Below are 23,710 nucleotides of genomic sequence, written 5' to 3'. Positions count from 1 at the left end.
AATTCATGTTATTATTGTATATAAACTAAATAAAAATTCACATGTTGAATAGTTTCAAATCAAGATAAAAAAAATTTATCAATCATTTCCTAGACTAAACAAGAAAAAATAATTTTTTTTTTTCTAAAAATCCTTCTGCATCATATACTATGTACTACACTAACATTTAAATCCCTTGACATGCAATACCGGTTAAATTGATGACGCATAACATTGAAATCATAGGATGTGTTCAAAACATTTTAGAAAAAAAAAAGAAAAAAAAATTAAATATTAAAAATCGCCAACTTCTTATTTATCTACTACTAGAAATTATTTTTTTATCTACATTGATTTTTTTATAATTTATTTTGAAGAAAATCATTTTTTTTTGCCAGCAATCCCACACTGTTTGTTACAATCATGTACGGCACATAGTCACAGGATAAGCTTCTAAACACAGCGCTTATTAAACGACATGCTGTTTATCCAAAAAATCGATTCTTATACACGAGTCTCAAGCAAAGAGGAACTTTCCCGAACTCGTTCCCTCTCACTTTCTTAAAAAAAAAAAATTAACAATAAAATGCAAGCGCTACTCCTGCCGGCGGTTCGCTCTGGCACGGCGTCTTCCGCGGCGGTGGGACCAACCCCTCCTCTCGTACACCGCCTAAGACACCGAGCACTCCCCTCTCCTCCGAATACTCTCTCAACCTCTCACAAATCCATACAACCTCTACCATTATTTTCTTACAGTAGCTCATTATCTAGTTATGATCCTCTCAAGAACAAAACATCAAAACTTTTATCTACCCAAACAAACGCTTCCAATGCAACTGCCCCTGCTTTCAATTCCCAAAACGACGAGGCAGAAAAGGCAAAACTCGCTCAGGTAAAAACCCTCTCTAAATTCTTAGCTTGAAATTTTCTAATTGAAGTTATTCTTGACTTTGAAGTTCTAATTTACTATCTGGATTTGTTATGTGATTACATCTGCATTATTTGGCAACCCATTTGCGTAGTAAGAGAAAAAAGAGCTATCTTTTACATGGGTATTTTTTTCAAAAGTTATTTTTGTTTTAAGCTCTGATTTCTCTTTGCTTAATTAGGGAAGCTTTAAATGGGTTGTTTTGGAAACCCATCTGCGTGTAGAAGAAAAGGGAGCTGATTTTTATATGGGATTTTAATTTTTAAATGTCGGTTTTGTCTTGACCTTTGCATGGTAATTTTTCTGTTTGGCTACTAAGAAAACAAGGGGAATGAAGAGAAATTGATGCAAAACGCAAGTTTCTGATCGTGAGACTCGAGTTCAGAAAAGAGAGGCTGCTTTAAAATGGGTTTCTAAATGTCATTCTAGTTTGCTAATTTTTATGTTTGGTTATTAAGTAAATTTGGGAATTGTTGTTTTGTGAAATGTGAGAATAGAGTGAGATTGTTATTATTGTGCATGTGTAGGTGGCAAAGAGATTAGAGAATACATCAAGGTATTTTAAGCGGCTGGGTAATCTAGGATTCTGGGGGCAGCTAATATGTGCTACAGTGGCAGCTGTGATTCTTTCGTTTTCTGTTGTTGTCACTGGGAAGATCCCATCGCCTCCTACTTTTTATGCTACTCTTGGTGGGATTGCAGCTGCATTCATTTCTGTGTTCTGGTCATTTGGGTACATTCGGCTTTCTGAGAAGCTGCGAAAAACTGCTAATGATCCTTCCAAGGTAGGTGTATATAATGTTTTATAATTTTTATAAGCTGGTGCGGACAGTGTTTTTTTACTGTGTTATTTGTAGTCATAAACAATGTTGTTCTGATCATCCTTAAAAAATGGTTGTTTCCAAGGATTTTGAGCTCAGTCATTGGAAAGGACAGGTTACTCATTCAGCCCTTGTCTTTTGGATGCTGAATGAGGTCTTATGTCAAAGTCTTTTATGGATTGAGTTAGAGAGCAACTTGGATGCTGTTTACTTTATGGAAAATTAGGTGTTAAGAGCAGGCGATTATAAATTTATAATCCCACTAAAGAAAGAGAAGTGGAAATTAAAGTTCTCAAATAAGCGACAATGGTAATTACCTGTCACACTATGTTAGAGCAAAGAAAGGGAACCAGCTGTGTGACACTAAGTCTTTATACGTAGAGTTCTTGCTAAAATTTATCCTAGGATTGCCCGATCAGTTAATTAATTGATTGATTGACATGGATAATCGTGGTCAATATAAGAATTTTATCATGCTCGTTAAACTTGGCCAAAACTACTTTGTTTTATGCTAGTTGCAGTTAGTACAATTTATGCACAATGGAATTGAATGGTTTACATGGTGATCTTATTGTTTATGTATGCCAAAGAATTAATTGGTAATATGGCCTATTCAAGGAAAGGAGCTTTAGGGAAATGGTGAGATTGTCTTCTAATTTCATTTGCAGCAATCTAATGGGAAGTCCGCTCTTGAAGTAAGAACTTAAATGTTTTCACAGTGCCGAGGCATGGGATTTTGTCAAAATGGGCATTCAAATTCAACAAATGTTTTCCCCAATATCTTGTCTCTAAAAGGGAAAGGATGACAGCGGAGCAATTAGAGAATTCAGATCCTTTACATGCTTTACATCTTGAATTGATGTCTGCATATTGTTTCCTTCTTGAATGCATATGACCAGGGAGGTTTATTTTATAAGGAGAGCATATTGTGTGGCATTTTGATGCAGTCTGACTTGGCATTTTCATTTTTCTGTACTTCCCATCTATCCACGTGATTTTTGCCTTTATTGATGTGACTCATTGGATAATATAAGTAAAGATGGACTCTCCATACCGTGAGATGGGATTCTTGAATGCAGGAAGATCATGACACTAGTAAATTGATAATGTTTAGTGTTGTTTACTTCTTCATTCGCACAACTGTTCATGCTCATTAAAAGAAACAAAAAAAAGAGTAGGGAAGCCATGCTAAACGTGGATCCTGGCTAGGAGAACCTCAAAAGGATGATGTGGTCAGGATATGGTGCCAGAATTCGACACATTCTGTTTCTCGAAGGCCCATGTTCACCCACTACACAACCAGATATATTTTGTATGCCTTATTCTATAATATTTGTTCTATGCTTAGTGTTCCTTAATTGTTTGTGGTTTTAGGCACCTCCTCGTGCTGATGTTGTGAAAAGCTTGAAAAATGGTATAGTACTGAACCTGTTGGGAATGGGAGCAGCCATTCTTGGCATGCAAGCCACAGTGGGATTGTTGGTTGCAAAGGCTCTAACTTCCTCTGCAAATCCTTATTACCAGCAAATGACTCCTGGTTACAGTCCAGTTCTTGCGCTGGATGTGTTTTTGGTGCAGGTACTCGTTCAGATCCAATTCCTACTTTCAGATATTAAAGTTCTACTAACTACAAGCTCATGAGTGGAGTTGCATATGGAAATCTAGGTTTATCTTATTATAGAAGCCACCATGGCTTTCTCTGTTTTTAACGCACATGCCATTAAAAAAATGAATTGATAACAATTTAAATGATAGTTCTAATATGTGCCTGTACACACTAGCAAGTAAAAATTTCTTTTTTCCTGTCAAACTATTTGCGATATTCTATTAACCCAACATCCTGTTAATTTCTTAGCTAAATTTAGGACAAGCAACAAGCAGTTTGGTCCAAGTTATTTGATTTTTGTCTATGCTCACCATTCTGTGTCTCATATGCAGGCGTCAGCAAACACCATCCTTTCTCACTTCCTGGGGGTCGTATTCTCCTTGGAACTCTTGCGCTCAGTGACACTACCACCGTCAGAAAGTCTTCCAGTCTTTAAGGTGGCATAAGTTGTACCGTTTCTTGTCCAGCCAGTGTCACGGGCGTGTTTTTGTAGCTACAGTTGGAGATTGTGATGTTAAAAATTCCTGCATAATATTTACTCCAAAACGTGTGCATTTCTAAAGGTGATATTTTGTACCCTACCGTCAATGAAATTTAATTGATTCCAAAGCCCCGGGCACTTGATCTCAGGGTATGGATCAATGCTTTCTACGATTTGAGTATAATAATATCCACCAGAATCAGAGTTACAAAGGAGGCTAACACCTGTTTATATGGTACAGTTGCTAAATAACAGTGAGAATTTTACTCTCTAATGTTTTGGCACTGCCATTTCTTGAAATTTGGACTTGCCTGGGCCTGCCATACTCCAGTTTAACCACAGTCAACCACTAGAAATACGAAGACGAATGAAAGTTGGATGATCTGCACGACGATACTTGCACTAGTAAAATTCTAGTTTCTTGTTGAAGAGCTGAAACTTCAAAATGCAGATTGAATGAAACGAAAACTGTTGTCCAAGCAACAAGAAAGTTGTGTTCGAAGTCAGAAAGATCAAAACACAAAGCAACGCAGTAAAATGACAAGCCAAATCTTTAATTACAGTCTCTCATGTAAGAAATCAGCTCTTCAACTTGTTGCTAAAAGTTCAAGATAAAGAAAGAGCGATTTGCACAGCAATAACATAAAATTCATTTATGCGACAAAAACAAATACAATGTTACGGCAATACATCCTGTGGCAATCAATAACACTTACCAAGAAGCTTTTTAACTCTTCAAAGAAAAGTTAAAAGATAAACTTTCATTAATCAAAGCTAGTTTCCTCCGCCATCGGCGAACATCATCCAGTGGGAATGAAATAGTATAAAATAAAAACAGCAGCAAGGACTGACAAAATTGCAGATCCAGAGGGATACAATGACCTCCTTGCAGAGAAAAAATAATGAAAAATCTAATGTTCTTCATAGAAGGTATTAAGGTCAGTTCTGCTCCTAAAGAGCTACCATGAGTAGCTAATTTTTGTAACTAATATTGACAACATCCCAACCAAAAAGGAAAAAAAAAAAAACCCTCAACAGCTTCATATGCTGAAATCCATCTCTAAGCCACTAGTCACTTTCTGCCGAGCAACTTGAAATCCTGTATCCAAAGAGAGTTTTATCATAATTGTTCAAAGAACAAAAACCAGAGAGATAGAGAACAGAATAGACATCAGTGACCGGATCCAGTATGAATTGAGTTGCCAAAATGGTTTTAATTCTGACTTTGAAAGGAATATACGGATATCCATTGATCAAATAAAAGCTACAAATGAATGACCAAGATGAAGGTTAGCATGTGCTGAAGAAAGGGTAACTTAAGACATTGATCATACTATGACAATTTAAGACATCTGCCTATCGAGGCTGTCCCTGTAGACATATTTACAGGGAGATCATAGATGATGATGCTGGCCAAAAATTAGAATGAGTGACCAAATGGGATGATGGAAAAAATGGAAAACATAATTAATGAAGTAATAATAAATCGGAAAAGGAATATATGCACTACAAGAATCTTAAAAGCTTGTGAATCAACATAAGATGAAAATACAAGCCAGGGACCTTCCAACAGTGGGCGCAAGTTTGGAGAACAATATCTGTAATCATACAAATGTTCAACGGGCTCATAAAAAATATGCCTGAATGCAAGAATCTTAGAGACCCCTGTATTGGAAAATTTCACCGCAGTCATGCCAATATACCTCTTCATTGCACAATTCATGAAAAATCAATTTCTTATGAAAAATGACATGCCAAGGAAGTCCCGAAGAACAAGACAAAAAGAAAAGAAAGAAATACCAAGGCAGTCCGTTAATTGCTTAACATGTTAAATTACAGGCTAATTTCACCATGGTGACAATTTCAAGCAAGTGTGCCAAGTACATAATTTCAAAACCACACAACAATGAAATGCAACTCAGACAGGAGAATGAGCATATGCTTCTCTCCAATAAGAGTATCCAATGTGTCAAAAATGTAAGGTTAATTTTATAAGAAAGCTAATAGATCCTCATCGTATAAACCACATACTCCCAAGGCCCTTGTCATGAAGGGACCTAATTGCAGGTCATTCATGATGAAGACTGCTAACCTTTTAGAGGTATATTATCAAGTTTTTGTAACAAATACTCTTCACGAGCCTTCATCATGTTGCCTAATCAGTCATTCATCTTTCTACAATATCAGCGAAAACATTATGGTCGCAACAATAATGACATTGACATTGCACCAATGACATTATCAAAATGTCAAACAATAATAACTGCCACGGCATGCTTTAGCTCCATATAAAAAACACACCCATAATTTCAGTAGCATGTAAACTATTTAGATATAGATTCATAATGCTTGCCAATAAAACAACTCCAACTTTAGTTCAAAATTGATCAACTTTCTTTATGTAACGAGAGAGACAGAGGTAGACACTTACCTACTGAGTCTTCTTTTCTTTGTTTGAAGGCAGTGGAATCTTCTTCAAGATGGCATCATCAATTTTCATATACTGTGCTTGAATTATTTTATTGGCTAAACATAGCTTTTCATCAATGGGGTGCTGATACTTGTCATACACCAAAGGAACTGAGAGAATGAGAAGAACCCCTGCAAATGTAGTTGAATATAACAAATTAATGATTGCCCTCATATTATGGACTAATTAAGAAAAAAAAGAGAGCAGTAAAGAACTCACCAAGGTAGACAAGAGTGAGGAAGTTGCAGAGACTACCAATATAAGATGCTACCCACAAACCAGAAACAAGCTGCAGAACCACATGTGCATCACACATAAATTCCAACCTCTTGCAAAAAAAGATTTTTTTTTTAAAAAATAGCTATATCTTGCACGGAAAGATACATAAAGCTCCTCACCTGAAGGAAAACTTTCAAATTCTTATCAATCACGATTTGGCGCGCAATCGACAATGCATAATTGGAGTACACATGAATCACACCAGCTGCCTTGGCAACAATCTCCTCAGGAATTTCGAAATTTGGAAGTGGAGGTAATGGCCTAAATCACAACTACTAATCAATATTCATCGTTTTCATAAAATCCAAAACCACATATGCACATCATTTTCGATTTTTTCACCCAAAACAGAAAATCCTGGTAAATACCATTAAAATAAAAAAAAATATCTATGAAATATCTATCTTTGATGTATATGATCCATCGAAAAATTTAAGAAAAATAAAAAACAACATTCATAACTAAAATTACGAAATCCGTTACAATTTCACATAAAAAATCAATTAACAATAAAATAAATAACAAATCAGACGAATAAAATTGAGATAAGTAAAAAAATTAAGTTAGAAAAGGCATAAATTAATTACCGATTGAGAAGGGAAGCAGATTTAGCCCAAAAGAAGAGAATAAAAACAAGAAGGAGCAAGACGTTAGCCACAAACGATAACAAATTGTAACCAGATTTCTCAAATAAGATCCACAGAGTAGTCGCTGACACTAGAACACCAATACTTGCATACCATCTCTTCCATAACAGCACATCGGCCACTACACCAAAAATTAAATTAGGAGTTCATATAGCAAATCTATTTGGAATCAAAATGATCGACGAAGGTATGGTTTTAATGCATGTATAATGCATAAAATATACGGATACCCGTGCCGCCACCGAGAGCTTGATGGACGGAGATGCGAAGAGCGGTTACGGAGTCGCCCATTGTGATTGAAGTTTAGGAGTCGACGTGGCTAATTTGATGAGATGACTAAAGAGAGTGGAGCGAGAGAGGATACAAAAGAAATAACTGACGTGGCCAGCGCAAATTCTTCTACTTCTTAACTAACGTCCAATGAGCACGAAAGTAGAATGGGCCTGGGTCGACTTGGAATCAGCCCATGGATTGGTCCTCCTTTTCTTTTTCAGTTTTAACTTAAAAGATGTTAGACATCATTATGGCAATGACTAAAAATTATGCCAATAAAGTAATTTAATTATTTTAAAATTACGTCAATGACTAGCGAGCCTCTTGACGAAAGTTTAATGTTATCCCTGAGGAGGTATTAGGTGAGAGGTCGGTTCGATTTGGATGTGCCACCACAATAAGAGCACCTACCCGTAGCAGTTACATACTTCGGTTCTGAGTATCGGATTCCATGGCTGTCGACAGAGTAAAAATTAATTGCACTCTGATTTTAGCCAGGAGCATTAGGGCCAGTGCCCAAAGGTGCTTGCTGATTTATGGCATCAACACTGTGTTGCAGAGGTTTCCTAGCACATTCAAAATTATCGTAAACAAGTAAGACAACACCACGCTACTCATTGTAACGTGGTTGGCGATGAAGAAACTCGTTTCGTATGTTTTACTCGGCATTTTGATGAAAGAACACAATCCACATGACAAGGCCATTTGGGTGGTCCTTCAGCAAGTAATATAGCAAATGAATTCAATCAAAATTAACTCTTTCCTAATCTAATTGCATCTCTCTTTGGAGAGGCACTTCACGAGTGACATGCAAGGGAATCTGACTCGAATAAATTATGAAGTCAGAGCACAACTTCAAAGCTAGTTGAGGTCATTTCCCTAGCTCTCTAAAGATTCTGGCAGGAATCAAGCTTGAATCTAACTTCGGACTAAAAAATTTGGGTAAAAAGCTTGTTATTTTTCTGTTTAATTGCCATCATCAGAGTTCGCTTCATCATCTGAAGATTCTTCTTTCCGGTGCTCTTCTCCACCACCATTTGGTTCCGTCTTCTTCTCCTTTTTCCTTTGCCTTCTCAAACGCTTTTTCACTGTGCGTTCCTCTGCAGCTTTCATTCTTTCCTCTCTTCTCATAGTAAATTCAGCCATTTCCTTTCTTCTCTGGTAGTCTGCATCCATCCTTGCAAGCCTGTCCTGCTCTTTCCCTCTCATTTGCCGATACTGTTGAGACCAAACAAAATTAATAAGAACAAAATATTGAGTCACAAATATGCAAATGTATATCCTCACACTCACACACACACACACACACATGTTTTGCAGCTACACAAAATGACATGCTTAAATGTTAAACATAGAGCACATGGAAGATACAAAACAACATGGAATTATTTGATAAGTTTAACCAACATGATTCTTCTTTCAATGATACCAAATACAACTTCCATACCATGCATGCAACAACTGATCCTCTATCAAACTCAGTACCCTTCTGAGAAGAAACAATCACATCTAGTAACAGTAACTTTTAACAACTGAATTCTCATATCAATGACTTCAAATAAAAGCCCCTGAACCACAGAAATCTCCTCTGTGAAAAGAAAGAACCTGATATTTGTAATTATTCCCCGGGTTCTTTTGTGTTTATCCTCGTCTTCACTTCAATAAAAGAAAAGAACGGGAAAAAAGAAGAAGAAACTTTTCTTTTTTATGGTTTTTCGCTATCAAACTTAGTCAGGATGCAAAACCCTTGTTTGCATCCCTTGGAAGGCAATGATATAATTAAAACCCCACAAAGAGCAAAGTAAAGACCCAAACATGGACAGTTACCAACAGCAGCAGCAACACGGATACATGAGACCACCACCACCACAACAGCAGCAGCAGCAAGCGCCACAGTTGGCGGTGGATCCTCTGAAGAAACCCAAGCTCCCTCTTCACTAGAACCAACACCTTAGACATTTCCCATGTGCGCACATAGCACACACTCTAGGATGTCAGTTTATACCATAACACAAAAAAGTAGCCTAACTATTTGCTTAAAAAGTATAGACAGTCAGCATATCAAATCTCTTTCATTTGATGGTTGCATCTTACAGTGAGGCACTAGGCCACAAGACTACAGTGAATAGTATCTTCTATAAACTTCCAAGGTAGACCACCCAAGCAGAAATTCTTCCACCAGCTCAATACCTGGCTCTTCACTTTAATCTTTCATCAATTTAATCCTAAAGAATGCTAGATCATATGCCTTGACTAATACCCCCTTTCACTTTCATTAACACATCATGAAATCACCAACAAATAAATTGTTGTGAGAGATGTCCTGTTCGTTTAAACCTCTGTAGTTCTGCTTTCCTAAATTTATATAAGTGCCAACAAACCATAAATGGCAGGAGAAGACTCCTTTTTAAACAGGAGATTTAAAAAAGGACTTAATACATTACTCGAAGAAAGGCTTTGGACTCGGATCACTACTGCCATTTTGTGACAAGATGTAACCAGTGCTATGGTCATGGTGGAAAAGGTTAGCATGAATCCATGCTAGATGCATTCTGTACCAACCCTGCCACCAACTGCTAACTCGATAATGCTAATATCAAGGTTCCAAATCACATTCAGCTTCTACAAAACATACTCATCTAGAAAAATGCAAATCAATTCAGCATCAATCTCTCCTAGTTTCCCTCAAATAAACCCCCTAATCCCCTAATTTTAATCCTGCATTACAATTATTACTCACTCTATCTATTTTAACACCAACAAGAAACACTTAAAAAAACTGCAAATTGAAAAAAACCAACACTAAACTTTTCGGTTAATAATTTTCTAAATTAAAAAAAGGATAAATTACCTGGTGAAAATCACCGGAACCAGAACCAGCAGAACTACCGGAGGTATTGCTAACTCGAACTGGCACGTTCTCAAGTATTCTTCGAAGCTTCACCTCTAGGTCTTCCTCCTCTTCCTTGAGCACGGGCGCCGTGTACTCCACCAACGCCGTCGATCCCATGCTTGCCCGAGTGGAAGTGGAGGAATCGCCAGTTTTTTCTTCTCCGGCGCAGCTACTGCCTGTAATTCACCGTCCTCGGGCCTGCCAGTCGACATTCTGATCCAAAACCCTAATTCCCTGGTTCAGAATTTCTGTTGTTGTTTGAATATCAGTTTAGATGTTATTTTAATTTTAATTAATAAATAACTATTGTTGAAAAAAAATAGATGGATTTAATTTAGTGGCAGTCGCTTGTATCGGAATTCTCAGTCCTGAATTCGGTTTGATTTCGGAGTAATTTTATGCTGCTCAATCACCAAGCTATAAAAAAAAAACTTTTTTTATTATTTTTTTATATAACGAGTCACGATATAAAATATAGGGCAAGAAAAAAAAATCGAGTATTAATATAGTTTAAAAAAAGTGAGTTAATTTTATTTTTCTCTTGTATATCTACTTATTCATCGTATAAAAGATCAAACAATTATTGACATTTTATTTTGAATACTAGAACTTAAAAAATGTTTAAAACTAGTTTAACAAAAAATGATTAAAATATAAAAAACAATCAAGTTTTATCAAATTATATCTCGATAACATTTACTCCCATACTTTTTCTGGATGAAAAAATTCATAATTTTTTTTTTACTATTGCTATTAATATAAAAAAAATTAAAAAAACTCCTCTAAACAAAAAAAAATCATAAAATTTTTACTCTTGCGTGTATTTTAAATTTTATATTACCATATATAATTAAATATTAAAAATAATAAAATTATATTACAATTCAGCAAACTATTAAATTGAGCTTTTGTTTTTTTAATTAGAGATCCTTAATTATTTTCCTATGTTATCTCTACTTCTCTAGAGGCAAAAAAAAAATATGGTCAAAAAGTAGATAAATTTTCTTATTTATATCTATATCTATAATATTTGTCTTATATATTAAAAAGGATGTCTTTAAAATAAATTAATTTGTAAAAATTATACTACTTATAGCCATGTTAAAATACAGTAGAGCCTTGAATAAATTTTTTGCTCAATGTTATATATATATATATATATATATATATATATATAGAGAGAGAGAGAGAGAGAGAGAGAGAGAGAGAGAGAGAGAGAGAGAGAAATGGATTTTATTCTTCTCTAGTATTTTTATTTATTTTCTTATAATTAATTTTAGCATTTTATAAGAAATTATCAATGCATATGCAAGGCATGTGCTAAATATACTTTAAATAGGTGATGATTCCAGGCCAATTGGAATTTTGTATAACGTGAGACTAAAAGGCCCATAAGACGAGGTCCGTAGATTCAATGCAGAGAGCCGAAGACCATAGACTAAAAGGCCCATAAGACGAGGTCCGTAGATACAATAAAATGCCATGGTGATTAAGGTCTATATGGTGGATTATGGATGGCAATGGGTCGGACAGGGTTCGAGCTTGTCTCCCCAGCTACAGTTTATGTTCTGAACTAGGCTGGGTTGGAATGGACATTGCACAATTTGAAGGGCCAAGTGTCATCTCTGTATATACTTAGGTGCTGTTACGCAAGTATACTCCGGAGTATGGTGATGTATTTATGGTGTTAAAAAACAATAAAGCATGAAAATGTTATTGTATCATATTTATCTCGTTATTAGTATTTTAATTTATTATGTTCCTCCACTGTATTTTCTTGGTTTATCACTATTTTACATGCTCGTGCCACGTTGCAAATATATATATATAAAAGTTATAAAAAACTATTTAATATTATTATTAAACCTGGTCTAATGGACCAATCTTGTAATCTTTTGATCCAACTCATTACCTAGCCTGAAATTAAAACTAAATTAGGTGGAAGTTGACTCGACGTGATTCATTTGACTTGATTAGTTCAAAAACAACTCGCTTAATCAGTAAATAAATACGAGGAAGAAATAAAAAAAATGATGAAATTAACAGGAAAAAAAAACCTCATAACCCAACTTCTCACCTGCCCCAGATTTAAAATTAAATAATGTAAGTTGTCTCGGCGTGATTTAATCAACTTGATTAGTCAAAAGACAACTCGGTCGACTGATAAAAAAATTATAATGATAAAATTAAAAAAAAAAATGAAATTGATAGGAAAAAACCTTGCCATCAAATTACTTGTTCAACTCAAATTTAAAATTAAAGAACATTGTAGTTGTTTCGATATGATTTAATTAACTTGACATATCATAAAATAACTTGAATATTTATTAAAAAAATATTATGATTTTTTCCAAGTTTTATAGTTGTGCTAGCGTAATGTTGGACACAAGGCAATCAATTAAGTTGCCACATTCCAAATTTTGATTTTTTTTTATGTCAAGTAACATAAACTTAAAAGAAATAAAAAACACCAAAATAAATATTTAACCATTATAAAAAATAAAAAGAAATATTTGACCGCATTTTTATTTTTTCTTCAATTTCTTGCTTTTTTATGATAAAAAAATCAAATTTTGACATATAACAAACAAATTAAGATAGTGTTTGGAATCGTAACAATAATTACTTTTTAAAATATTTTTTATAACACATAAAAATATATTTTTTTCATTTTATTTAAGTGCTATTTGATTTACCTATCCTCTTATTGTTTATATCCATTAATTCTATAACAATCCAAGCAAAAGTTATTTCCTTTATATTTAGAAGAGGACAAACCTAAAAAAGTATACTCAAATTACAAAGAATGTCTCAATTTTTCTTTTATGTTAATAGAGAATAAATCTTTTTTTAATGATCTTAAGAACATGCCTTGTACATGAACTTAATTAGTATATTTACAAAAACTTAATAAATATCGTGGATGCTGGTTTAAGAACTTGAACTTAAAATCAACAGCCCCAGTTGCGTGTGGAAATTCCTTTTTATTTCGTACCATAAATAAGTAAATCAACATTGTACCAGAAAACAAAATAAACAATTTTATATTAATTATAATTTTAAAATATCTGATTAATTAATACATATTATAGTTTTGTATGAATTTCATTAAAAAAATCTTTTCTGAAATCTTAGCTAATCAACAGACATCATAGTTTTATACTAGTTTCACCTAAAACTCTCTCGAGACAAGATGCCAGACAGTACCGCTTCTTTTCTATACCGAATAGGTCTTCAAAAACTATTTTTCTGACACCTCGAACTGCGTTTTTTTCCCTTTCCAACAATATCACCCTTAACTTTCCCAGCCACATGAATACAAATTCAAAGTGGAATCAATTAATCACCGGCTTGAGACATTCAAGCATCATCATCACTCTCGATTGCAATCAAGATCATAGCAACATGTGCAATGCTTGGGAAAAGCAAGATCTTTTTTTATTTATTTAACTGGTAGGAAGACATGTTTAATCAGCAAGGGAAACATCCTCTATCGTTCCCTACCATGTAAATATCGTTTTTATAGTTGTTTCCATGTATTATACCCCACTGTCCAACGCACTTTAATTTAAAAAATGAGAACATACCTATCTGCAATTGCTTATATTGTTTATATATGCGAGATGGGTACAGTTTTGTTGACTGCAATGCATGTGTCTTCTATCAAGGGAGCTGATGATTCTGCAAGTTCAATATATATATATATGGCCACGGGTGATCATATATATTTAATTGGTAAAAATAAAAATTGCAAGTTGATATTAATTGCATAGATAAAATCCCCGTCTTGATTCTTTTCCGACAATTTGCAATGAGTGCAGCAACATGTGAGAGCCCAGAGAAAGCAACACCCACCATTTTGTTCTGAGAATGAAACATCCTTGATTATTCGTTTACACGTGCATATTGCTTGTATGATAATCTACTTATATCATTGTCCATAATCCGATGCACTTCGCAATGAAAATACATCTCACTTTATGCAATAAGATCACGATTTCCATCATCGAGCTATGCATCAATCGTCCATTAATTGTCCAGCTCTTCTCCATGTTCATCGGTGCTGCAGCTGGAAATTGTTTGTAGTGGCTGGTGCAATGCTCCTAGGCATTGAATATACAATGCCCTTTATAGCCTCCTCGTGCTTCCTTCCACATTCCGTGACATTAGGATTAATTTACTGTAAATGTCAATGAATTCCACATATAATCGATAGCAAATCAGTTGATTTCATGATAGGGCATGCATTTATAAATATTTCTGCTGACATTTCAAGCAATTTAAACCTGATATACATTTTACGGTGCATGCAGTGACGCGATAACTTGCAATGTTGTTTTTGATTTGTTAACAAAAACAACTATACAAAGCAGAAACTCAGTTTTGCAAAATCTAAACGGTGGTTAATAAATTATGCAATTGCGTGAGAGTTTACCCTTTTCTTTTTTTCTGGGTTAGCTTTTATTATTCCCTGTGCGAGTCTGGACTCGTTAGGTGCAGCCAGGATGGAAAAGGCTGGTATCATTGAGGAGTCCGTTGCGTATAAGGTTATAGAATTCCTTTACTTTGGAATCTTTTTTTTTAACGAAAAAGAATCAAGTAATTAATGTTGTGTTGGATGTGAGCAATTCGACTTTAAAGAAGTGTGGAAAATTCGTAGCTTGCTTGGGAATCTCACCTTCTTGAAGATCACTTCTCACAAACTAACCATGTAGAATCACTCACATATTTACTCAATAACCCATTGTAACAAAGAAGAAGAAGAAGCAATAATAATAATAATCCATTTACCTACGGCCAGTTAGCCGTTGCTTGTAACACAAGATCATCAAATAACAATAACGGATTGCATTACCATGACATAGAATCAATTTCATTTATCCTATTAACCGACCTTTTGAATACTCTTGAGGGATTGAAATAATAGTCAAGGATATATATATATATATATATATATATATATATATATATATATATATATCTATCTATCTGTGTGTGTGTTTTCTTTCTTGATTGTTGGATTTAGATATTCTAGAACCATTATCAATAAATTTTTTTAGATTAATCTGAATATAAACAAATTAATATTAAGGATGCATCCTTACTGTGGTTGGATAAAGAATTTTAGTTTTGATTTACACCAAACTAGCTCAAAGATATATATCTCTTCATATAATATATACCTCTTAATATAAATCATTTAAAAAACTTATAATTAAAATATTATTTGATTTTATACCTCATCACTTAATACAATAATTATCAGATTTAATTTAGGTCACGAATTTATTAGATAAACTATTTTAATATAAAAAATAAGAGTTAACATGTTCGAATTTGATCAGATTAATCTTCAAACAAATTTAAAATAAAAATCAACTCATTATGTTTAAAATTAACAAATAACTAAAAATCAGCTCGTTAAATCCTACATCAAGTAGGTTGATGACTATGCTTACTATTCACATAATAAATGCCATTTTTATGGAGTAAAGCAGTGCTGGTTTAGACTTTTTTTCTGGTTTTAATGTTAGGATTTAGAAGATATGCAAAAAGATTAAGTTTTTTTTAGAAGATGGTTCATATATTTCTGCATTAAAAAAATAGCTTTTGTTTTTAAATATTTTTTAAAATATTAATTCAATACTTTTTATTTTTAATATGTTTATATAAAAAAATAAATATAAAAAATATTTTAATATATTTTTTTTTAAAAAAAACATTTTATAGCAACTTACGAAATAAGCAATTAACCCGACCCACTGTTGGTTTATTACAAATCACGATGGAGGAGTACCAGAAAGTCACAGTATGTTTTGTCCACCAAAGTGCACGTGTAGCATGGCACGGTGATCTTAACAGTGATAATCAGATCTCAATGTTAGTAATTCCGTTAAATAATATTCTGTTGAGTCGGTGACCGCTCGTGTCGGTGACAGGAAGAGCCGTTAGCATGTCCATGATGTGTCAGGTTGGCAGTCTGGACTGTCAATTTGTCAGTAATCATCGCCTCTCCAATTCGTTTTGTCGTTTTATCCACGTCATCACTTCCGTGCACCCTTACTAACTACACAACCAAACAAGACCTAAAAGACAAACAATCAAAATCCCTTACGTAATGCCCTCCAGCCTGTCTAGTCAAACTTATCCTCTTAACCGCCAATATTCGCCCTTTAATTTCTCGTGATATTTTGCACTTTCAACTCCTCTTCTTCTCCCTTCTAGACTAATTTCCATAACTAATCTTTTGCCCCATTTGACGAGTGTATTTTTTCCCTGCAAAATAAAGGCAATTTCATTTTATTTCCTCAATTTTTTTTTTTCAAACTAGACATTCTTTTTCCATATAGGATTACACTTGTTTATATTATTTTTTCTCAAAAAATATCTCTAAGTATATGTATACAAATAAGTTTCCAATATATACCAATTTTATTATTATAAAATGATTGAATTGTCAATTTATTATTCTAAAATTGATTTTTTTTCTAATTAACATAAACATTTATATGTATAATTTATAATCATATTTGACGATGTTCTAAAAAATCAAAGTAGTTTAGGAATATGCTCCTGGGTTGAATATTCGGTTAATCAATTAGTTATAACAATCTCATCAATTATCTATGAGTTGAGATGGTTGAGAGTTTATACTTGGTGATCGGTAGACTAATGTGACTTATGACTATTACATGTAAAAGGTTATCTTTGGTGGAGGTGAAAACTCTCCGATGATAAAGTCATTAACTTTATAGAAAGAGAAAATGCAATAATATTATGAAGAGAGATGATCCGAAAATATGTATGTAGTAAAGAATGTAATATATTGTGAACATTTATTTTGAAGGTCTCATGATATATTTATAGCCCATGAGTCTTGTTCTTTTGTGAAGATGAGGGTCTGAAGTGTAATTTTATCCTTTGAGATATTTTAAGTTATATTCTACTTAAAATAATATATATCGGATCGGTATAAAATACCGAGGGACCTGTATGGGGTCTTGAAAAATTGTCTGGTGAGTGTTGGGCTCGGAAAAAGGTGCTAAAACCCATGAGGGGTTAAAGTGTGTTCGGGCATGCAGTTGAGACCCAAACATGTTGAGCTTTGGTGTGACAACCTGAGTCCACGAGGGGTGAAAGTGGGTTCGAGCATGTTGTCTAGACCCAAACACGTTGGGATTGGACGTAACAACCCGAGTCCATGAAAGGTGAAAGTGGATCCAGGCACGTTGCCTGGATCTAAACATGCTGGGATTAAAAGTGTCAGCCCAGGCCTACGAGGGGTGAAAATGGGTTCAAACGCGCTGGTTGAACCCAAGCATGTCGGGCTCGGGACGCACTCTCGAGCTTGAGCACGTCAGGCTCAAGCGTGAAAACCCTACCCCACAGAGGTGCAGGCCTAACAACAAGGGTGTTGTGCATGTCACACCCACGTTGGGCGTGCGCTGGAGCCCATGACTTATAAGGAGTGGGGCTCGGGCCACCACGCCTGAGCCGAATCTCTTTGGGCTCCACGATGTACTTCAAGCTCAGGATACTAAACTCAAACCTAAGAAATGTTCTTGTGGGGCTTATTTTAGGGGAATTTTTTTGAAAGATTTTTTGAGTTCATTTTATTTGTATCCATCAATATTAAAAATAAAAAGTGTAACAAACAAGGAGGGACAAGAAAAATAGAAGGAACCAGGAGGAAAGAGGTTTCCATACATGGAGAAATAAGGTTTCATGTGATTTTTCTTAAATAATGTTTTTACTTGTCACATATTCTGTGTCGCGGGGTGCGCGACGTCGCGGCGATCGTCCACCCTCGAATGTGTGATGGGGGGTATATATCTAGTAAATATGGTGAGACAAGGAGTTCTTTGTCTCTTAGCAGTAAAAAAAGGTGTGGGAGTCGCCACCTAGTATCTTGGTCACTAGGAACCCTAAATGGTCTCAGAGATCGGGCACGGGGACTGGTTGCGTAAAGGGAAGGTATTAGCACCCCAAATACGCCCTACCTAAGGTAAGCTGCATTGTTTATTTGTCTGATAAAATTCAAGGTCTCGTTGTGTTTCCTAGTTGTTGGGCCGTCCATGGTTCAAGAAAAGTCCTCCTCAATAAGGAGGTCCTTATCTTATCGGGTAAAAACCTAACCGTTCTAATGTCTATGTATGTTGGTCCGTCTATGGTTCAAGAAAAGTCCTCCTCAATAAGGAGGTCCTTATCTTATCGGGTAAAACCTAACCATCCTAATGTCTATGTAAAAAAGCTATATTTTTAATATCAGGAATACATTTTACATATAAATTCTTAATCCCAAATACTAAAAGAAGACAAAAAGATTTTTTTAGAATTTTTGAAATATTGGCCTAGTTCTCATAGCTTGAATAAACTGGTTATTAAAGCCAAAATGCATGCTAATACATATATTGATTTTTGAAATTTCCTTTGTTGTGTGAAAATATGTTGTTATAATATTTATATATATATATTGGAGAGACTAGGCCGTATGCATGAAAACAAAACATTTTTTTTTTGTAATTATGTATTTTTTGATGTTTTGACGCAAATCGGGTATTTTAATACTGGGTTTGTATTCTTACAGTATAAAAATATAACCAAATATTAATCCACTTTGATAAAACAAATGCAGAAAAATCAACAATATTTTTAAAGATATTTTTTAGAAAATTTTTGAAAGCAAAAGACATTTTTTGCTTTGAAAATCTTTGATGTTTTGATGAAAACCGGGTATTTTAAAACTGGATTTTGTATCTTTACGGTATAAAAATACAAACCAACATTAAACCACTTTGATAAAAATATGCAAAAAAATCAACCATATTTTTTTAGATTTTTCCAAATATATATATATTTTTAATTATCATATTTTATATATATATATATATATACATATATACACATAACATATTATAATATATAATATAAAAACAAATCGGGCTGGGACGGACCAAATAAATGGGCCGGACTCAGCCCAACAAAGAAAGGTTGGGCCGATCTCGGCCCAGACTGGGTTGGGCCGATCTCGGCCCAACAGGCCATCATGCTTCTTTTGTGACGGGATACTGTACACAACAGTGACTGAGATACTGTGCACAAATAGTGACCGGGTACTGTGCACAAATAGTGACCGAGGTACTGTGCATAAGCACAGTAACCCGTTAATTAATTAGGTGGCTACTGTGCACCTGCACAGTAACATGTTAATTAATTAGACCTGCATAGTAACCGGGGGAATTAATTAGCCGGTTACTGTGCCCCTGCACAGTAACCAGCTAATTAATTTCTTGCTTGCAGAACGTGCACAGTGCACGTTCTGCATGCAAGAAGATGAACAGGGGAAGAGTTACCTGCGACGATGAGCTTGGGTAGAGGAGCTGACAGTGGTGCTGGTGGTGGTTTTGCTGGTGGTTGCTGACCGAAGGTTGGCTCTTCTTCTTCTCTACTGCTTCTGTGTTATTTCTCCTCTCCTCTCTCTCTTCTTTTTTTTTTTTCCTCCTCCATTTCAGCCTCTCCTTCTCCTGCTTCTTTTTTTTTTCTTGCCTTTTTTCTTCTCCTCTGTTTTTCTTTCCTCTGTTTTTTTTTGTTCTTCTTCCCCTCTGTTTTTTCTTTCTCCCTCTTTCGGGTCCCTTCCCTCTCGGTCCCTTTGGTTCAGCGTCCTTGGCTCCCATTTATAGAGCCAAGGGCATGACTTTTTTACAGCTCACATGGGGGGGCAGCCGGCTGGTCGGCCATGGGCACGGCTGCCGAGGTTCGGCGAGTGGTGCGCGGTGGGTGGTCGGCCATTGTGTTCGGTCGGTGGGCTCCAGGCGAGAGAGAGAGGTGCCGGCCAAAAAAATTCAAAAAAAAAAGCAACATTTTTTCCTTCTTCCCCGCTGCCTGTTCGGGGGGGAAGAAGAAAGATGAACAGTGTCGTTCAAAACGACACCGTTCTGCTCTTTCCCTTTTTTTTTTTTTTTTTGAATGGATGAAACGGCGTCGTTTTGGATAAAACGCGCTGTTTCATTTAAATGTGGCGCCAGAACGCGCCAAAGTCCAAATCAGCCCTCAATCATCTTTTGTCCCTTCAATTGCATCCCTGCCGAATTCGAACCCCGTCTCTATATTTGGCCGCGTTTTTCACTTTGGTCCTTGGCCTCTGAATTATGCAATTGAGCCCTCAATTGACCAAATAACTTCAAATTTCTTCAATTAGGCCCCTGAATCAATTAATTCCAGCCCCTATACTTACGCGTCTTCTTCAATTTGGTCCCTGGTTTCGAATTTCTTCAATTAAGTCCCTAATTGGCCCTTAAACTTCAATATTTATGCAATTAAGCCCCTGATTTGACCCAATAAATTCCTAAAAAATATATTTTGGCCCCCGAACTTAAATTTCTTCTAATTAAAGCCCAAATTGACTTAAAAATCAATTTTTCTTGCAATCAATCCCCTATAAATTCAATTAAAAATCCAATTAAGTCCATAAACCTCCAAATTTGGGCTTTTCTCCTCAAATTTCAAATTTTCCTTCTCAACAGGGCTCTCATCCTTCAAGAATATACTGTCAAAAATCCAATCTTTGTATTTTTAACCTTCTTGACTGATTTTTCTGACCATTTGCTGAGCGCTTCTGCCTCCTGTTATTTTTCTAACCTCCTTTGGCTATTTATTTTATTTCATTTATTTGGGGACCCAAAAATGGGTTACAACATTCTGTATATAACTGGTATATTTCATGCACAATTAATTTAGATTAAAAAAGAAATGAACAAGAAAATAAATAAAAACTCAGTTATGTTATAAAAATAATTAAATTAAAAGTTCACTCTCCAATTAACTCAATTAAGAATACAAACACATATTAAAAGCTCACTTTGCAAACTAAAAACTACAGAATGAAAGTCGAAAATCAGAAATATTATTTTTTAAGTTTATTTTGATTTCTTTCTCTTGTAGTTTTTATATATTTATTATTCTTGATGATTAAATTTGTTCTTCGAAGAGGCATATTAAAAGTTGTAGTTTCTCTCAAAATAAAAAAAGGAGTGCCCTTATAAAAAACATTCTAATTCTTTTTTTACACGAGACACCTCTCGGTGTATTGAATAATTTTCTTTATTTTCAATTGATAATTTTTCTCCCTCTTATGCCTTTGAAATATATAGATAAGAATATTATTTCAAATTCATTAATATCGTATGCACTGGTTTTTCAATACTTGTACAATGAATAGATTTGTCGTTTTTAATTTTTTTTTATCAAAGATCCGAATTTAATTGTTAATTAAATAGATTTATCATTTCCTGAAATTTATCTTCGGAATCACAAATCCAAATCTTATTGTTATTTATGATGATGATTGACAGGAAGAATAAAAATGCCATTTCTTGAAATTTCCTTTCTTTCTTGTTTTTGGAATTTCTCTTTCACGATGATAAAAAAATCTATATTTGTTTGTCATTTACAGTCATTCACATAAAAAATAAAATTATTATTTTTTTAAATATCTCATTTTTTTGAATAAAAATCTCAATTTCAACTATTATTTCACAAAATAAAAATATTTATGAAAACATTTTTATTTTAATCTACAATTTTTTTAATATATTTACTAAAATGAAATATTATTTCATATGCCACTTTTTTTTTGGTTATATAATTCAATTTTAAACTTGATTTTGGTTACCATATTCAAACAAATATTACCATGGAATGAAATAAATGACTAATAGTTTCTTTATTTATTTTATATAAAAAACACTTTAAATGACAAGTATCATAAACACCTTTTAATTTTATTAATGAGATTTAGACAACTACAACTAGCCACGCCGCAAACGCCAATACCAAACAGGAAACAACCCATTAAAAGGAGTAATCAGTTATGGTAACTACCGCGAGAAAATTAAAATCCTTCAAATTCCCAAACCTGCCGAGTTTATCCTGTTAGATTCTCAGTAATCCGAGGACCTACGTGGCAGTTATACAGTTGTATAATTAAAACCGGTAACTGAAAAATTCCAGTATCCGCTTTCTATATATCCACGTATTTCCCTTAACCGGTTTAATCACTTCTCCTAATCCATCCCCTATAAAGTCCCGCTTCCTCCTCCCCCCTCCTGTTCAACACAGAGAACCTCTCTATTTTAAAACCATCGTCTCATCTCCTTCAGGGTTTTTGATGGATAATAATCGGGTTAAGGGACCATGGAGCCCGGAAGAAGATGATCTGCTGAAGCATTTGGTGATAAAACATGGGCCGCGTAACTGGACGATGATAGCAAGAGCAGTACCGGGCCGATCCGGGAAATCCTGCAGGTTACGATGGTGTAATCAGCTGTCACCGGAGGTGGAGCACAGAGCGTTTACACGCGAAGAAGATGAGATCATCATCAATGCTCATGCCAAGTATGGTAATAAATGGGCTACCATAGCAAGACTCCTCGATGGACGTACGGACAACGCAATCAAAAATCATTGGAACTCCACGTTAAAGAGGAAATACGCGGACTTGATTGAGAATGATGGAACGGTTAATGAAGATGGAGTGAAGGAGAAATCTGCTAAAACGGGGTCGTCGTCTTCGGTTCACAAGAGGGCCAGTACTCCTTCGGGATCTGACGTCAGTGATGCTGGGTTGCCGGTGACGTCATCTATGCTGGCAAGCGAAAACATGCCAGTTGTAGAAACTGGAATTAGCAACGACGACGGCGTTTCGACTGAGCTTACGTTGTCCACTCTGGGGATGGAGTCTGGACAGTTGGGGAGAGATGGGGTTGGTACTAAAGAATTGTTAACCGGAGATGTTCAGAAAACGATGACGTTTGCGCCGGAGTTGTTAGCAGTTATGCAAGAGATGATTAGAAAGGAAGTGAGCAACTATATGGTTGGGATTGGGAAGAAAAGTAGTGGCTAATTAGGAATATTAATGGAAATAAGATTAATTATGGGATTAGTTATAATTACAAATGGGTTGTTAAGTGAGAAGATTAGAGATTGGATGGACCGATCATACGTTTGCTGAGAGGTTAGGAAGGTTTGAGGTTTGACAAGAGGGTATGACAGAAGCTGTTTGGTTTCTGGTTTTGTTTCGTCGGGTGTGAGAAAAAAATAATAATCTAGATTTAGGGAAAGAAAGGTTTAGATCACAGCAGTGGTTTTACTCATTTGGTGAAAGGAAAAATTAAATCACTGATGATTTACTGGAAATTTATTTGTTTCTTATTTAGCATCTTCTTTTTTCTGCTTCTGAGCTCGCAATAGTTTTGAATTTCAAAGATGTACAGAAATACTGCCCTTCTGGTATGCTGTTCCTGCTGATTAAGATATCGCTGGTTTTGAATTTAAA

General features: G+C 34.9%; 4 protein-coding genes across 4 annotated transcripts; 2 read left to right on the top strand and 2 right to left on the bottom strand.

The window, feature by feature from the left end:
* Window positions 1-476: 476 nt before the first annotated feature.
* On the top strand, window positions 477-3,985 carry LOC133680053 (protein TIC 21, chloroplastic-like). The gene is made up of 4 exons (XM_062102852.1): window positions 477-871; window positions 1,435-1,692; window positions 3,103-3,306; window positions 3,667-3,985. Exons 1-4 carry the CDS (start codon window positions 566-568, stop codon window positions 3,778-3,780), a joined length of 882 nt encoding a protein of 293 aa, XP_061958836.1. The 5' UTR covers window positions 477-565; the 3' UTR covers window positions 3,781-3,985.
* Window positions 3,986-4,527: 542 nt separating this feature from the next.
* Window positions 4,528-7,602, bottom strand: LOC133680054 (reticulon-like protein B11). Its single transcript, XM_062102853.1, has 6 exons — window positions 7,442-7,602; window positions 7,152-7,332; window positions 6,684-6,825; window positions 6,505-6,574; window positions 6,247-6,416; window positions 4,528-4,914 (listed from the first exon to the last, which is right to left on the bottom strand). Exons 1-5 carry the CDS (start codon window positions 7,500-7,502, stop codon window positions 6,247-6,249), a joined length of 624 nt encoding a protein of 207 aa, XP_061958837.1. The 5' UTR covers window positions 7,503-7,602; the 3' UTR covers window positions 4,528-4,914.
* Window positions 7,603-8,119: 517 nt separating this feature from the next.
* On the bottom strand, window positions 8,120-10,795 carry LOC133679934 (uncharacterized). Its single transcript, XM_062102674.1, is given in 3 exon segments — window positions 8,120-8,702; window positions 10,336-10,502; window positions 10,505-10,795. Coding segments are annotated over 3 exon segments (504 nt in total). The 5' UTR covers window positions 10,590-10,795; the 3' UTR covers window positions 8,120-8,450.
* Window positions 10,796-22,412: 11,617 nt separating this feature from the next.
* On the top strand, window positions 22,413-23,710 carry LOC133679665 (transcription factor MYB73-like). Its single transcript, XM_062102327.1, has one exon. It carries the CDS (start codon window positions 22,544-22,546, stop codon window positions 23,276-23,278), a length of 735 nt encoding a protein of 244 aa, XP_061958311.1. The 5' UTR covers window positions 22,413-22,543; the 3' UTR covers window positions 23,279-23,710.

The sequence above is a fragment of the Populus nigra genome, chromosome 19 (assembly GCF_951802175.1).
Source record: "Populus nigra chromosome 19, ddPopNigr1.1, whole genome shotgun sequence".
Lineage (NCBI taxonomy): Eukaryota > Viridiplantae > Streptophyta > Magnoliopsida > Malpighiales > Salicaceae > Populus > Populus nigra.
Note: the sequence above shows the minus strand (reverse complement) of the source record. Positions and strands in the feature narration are given on the sequence as shown.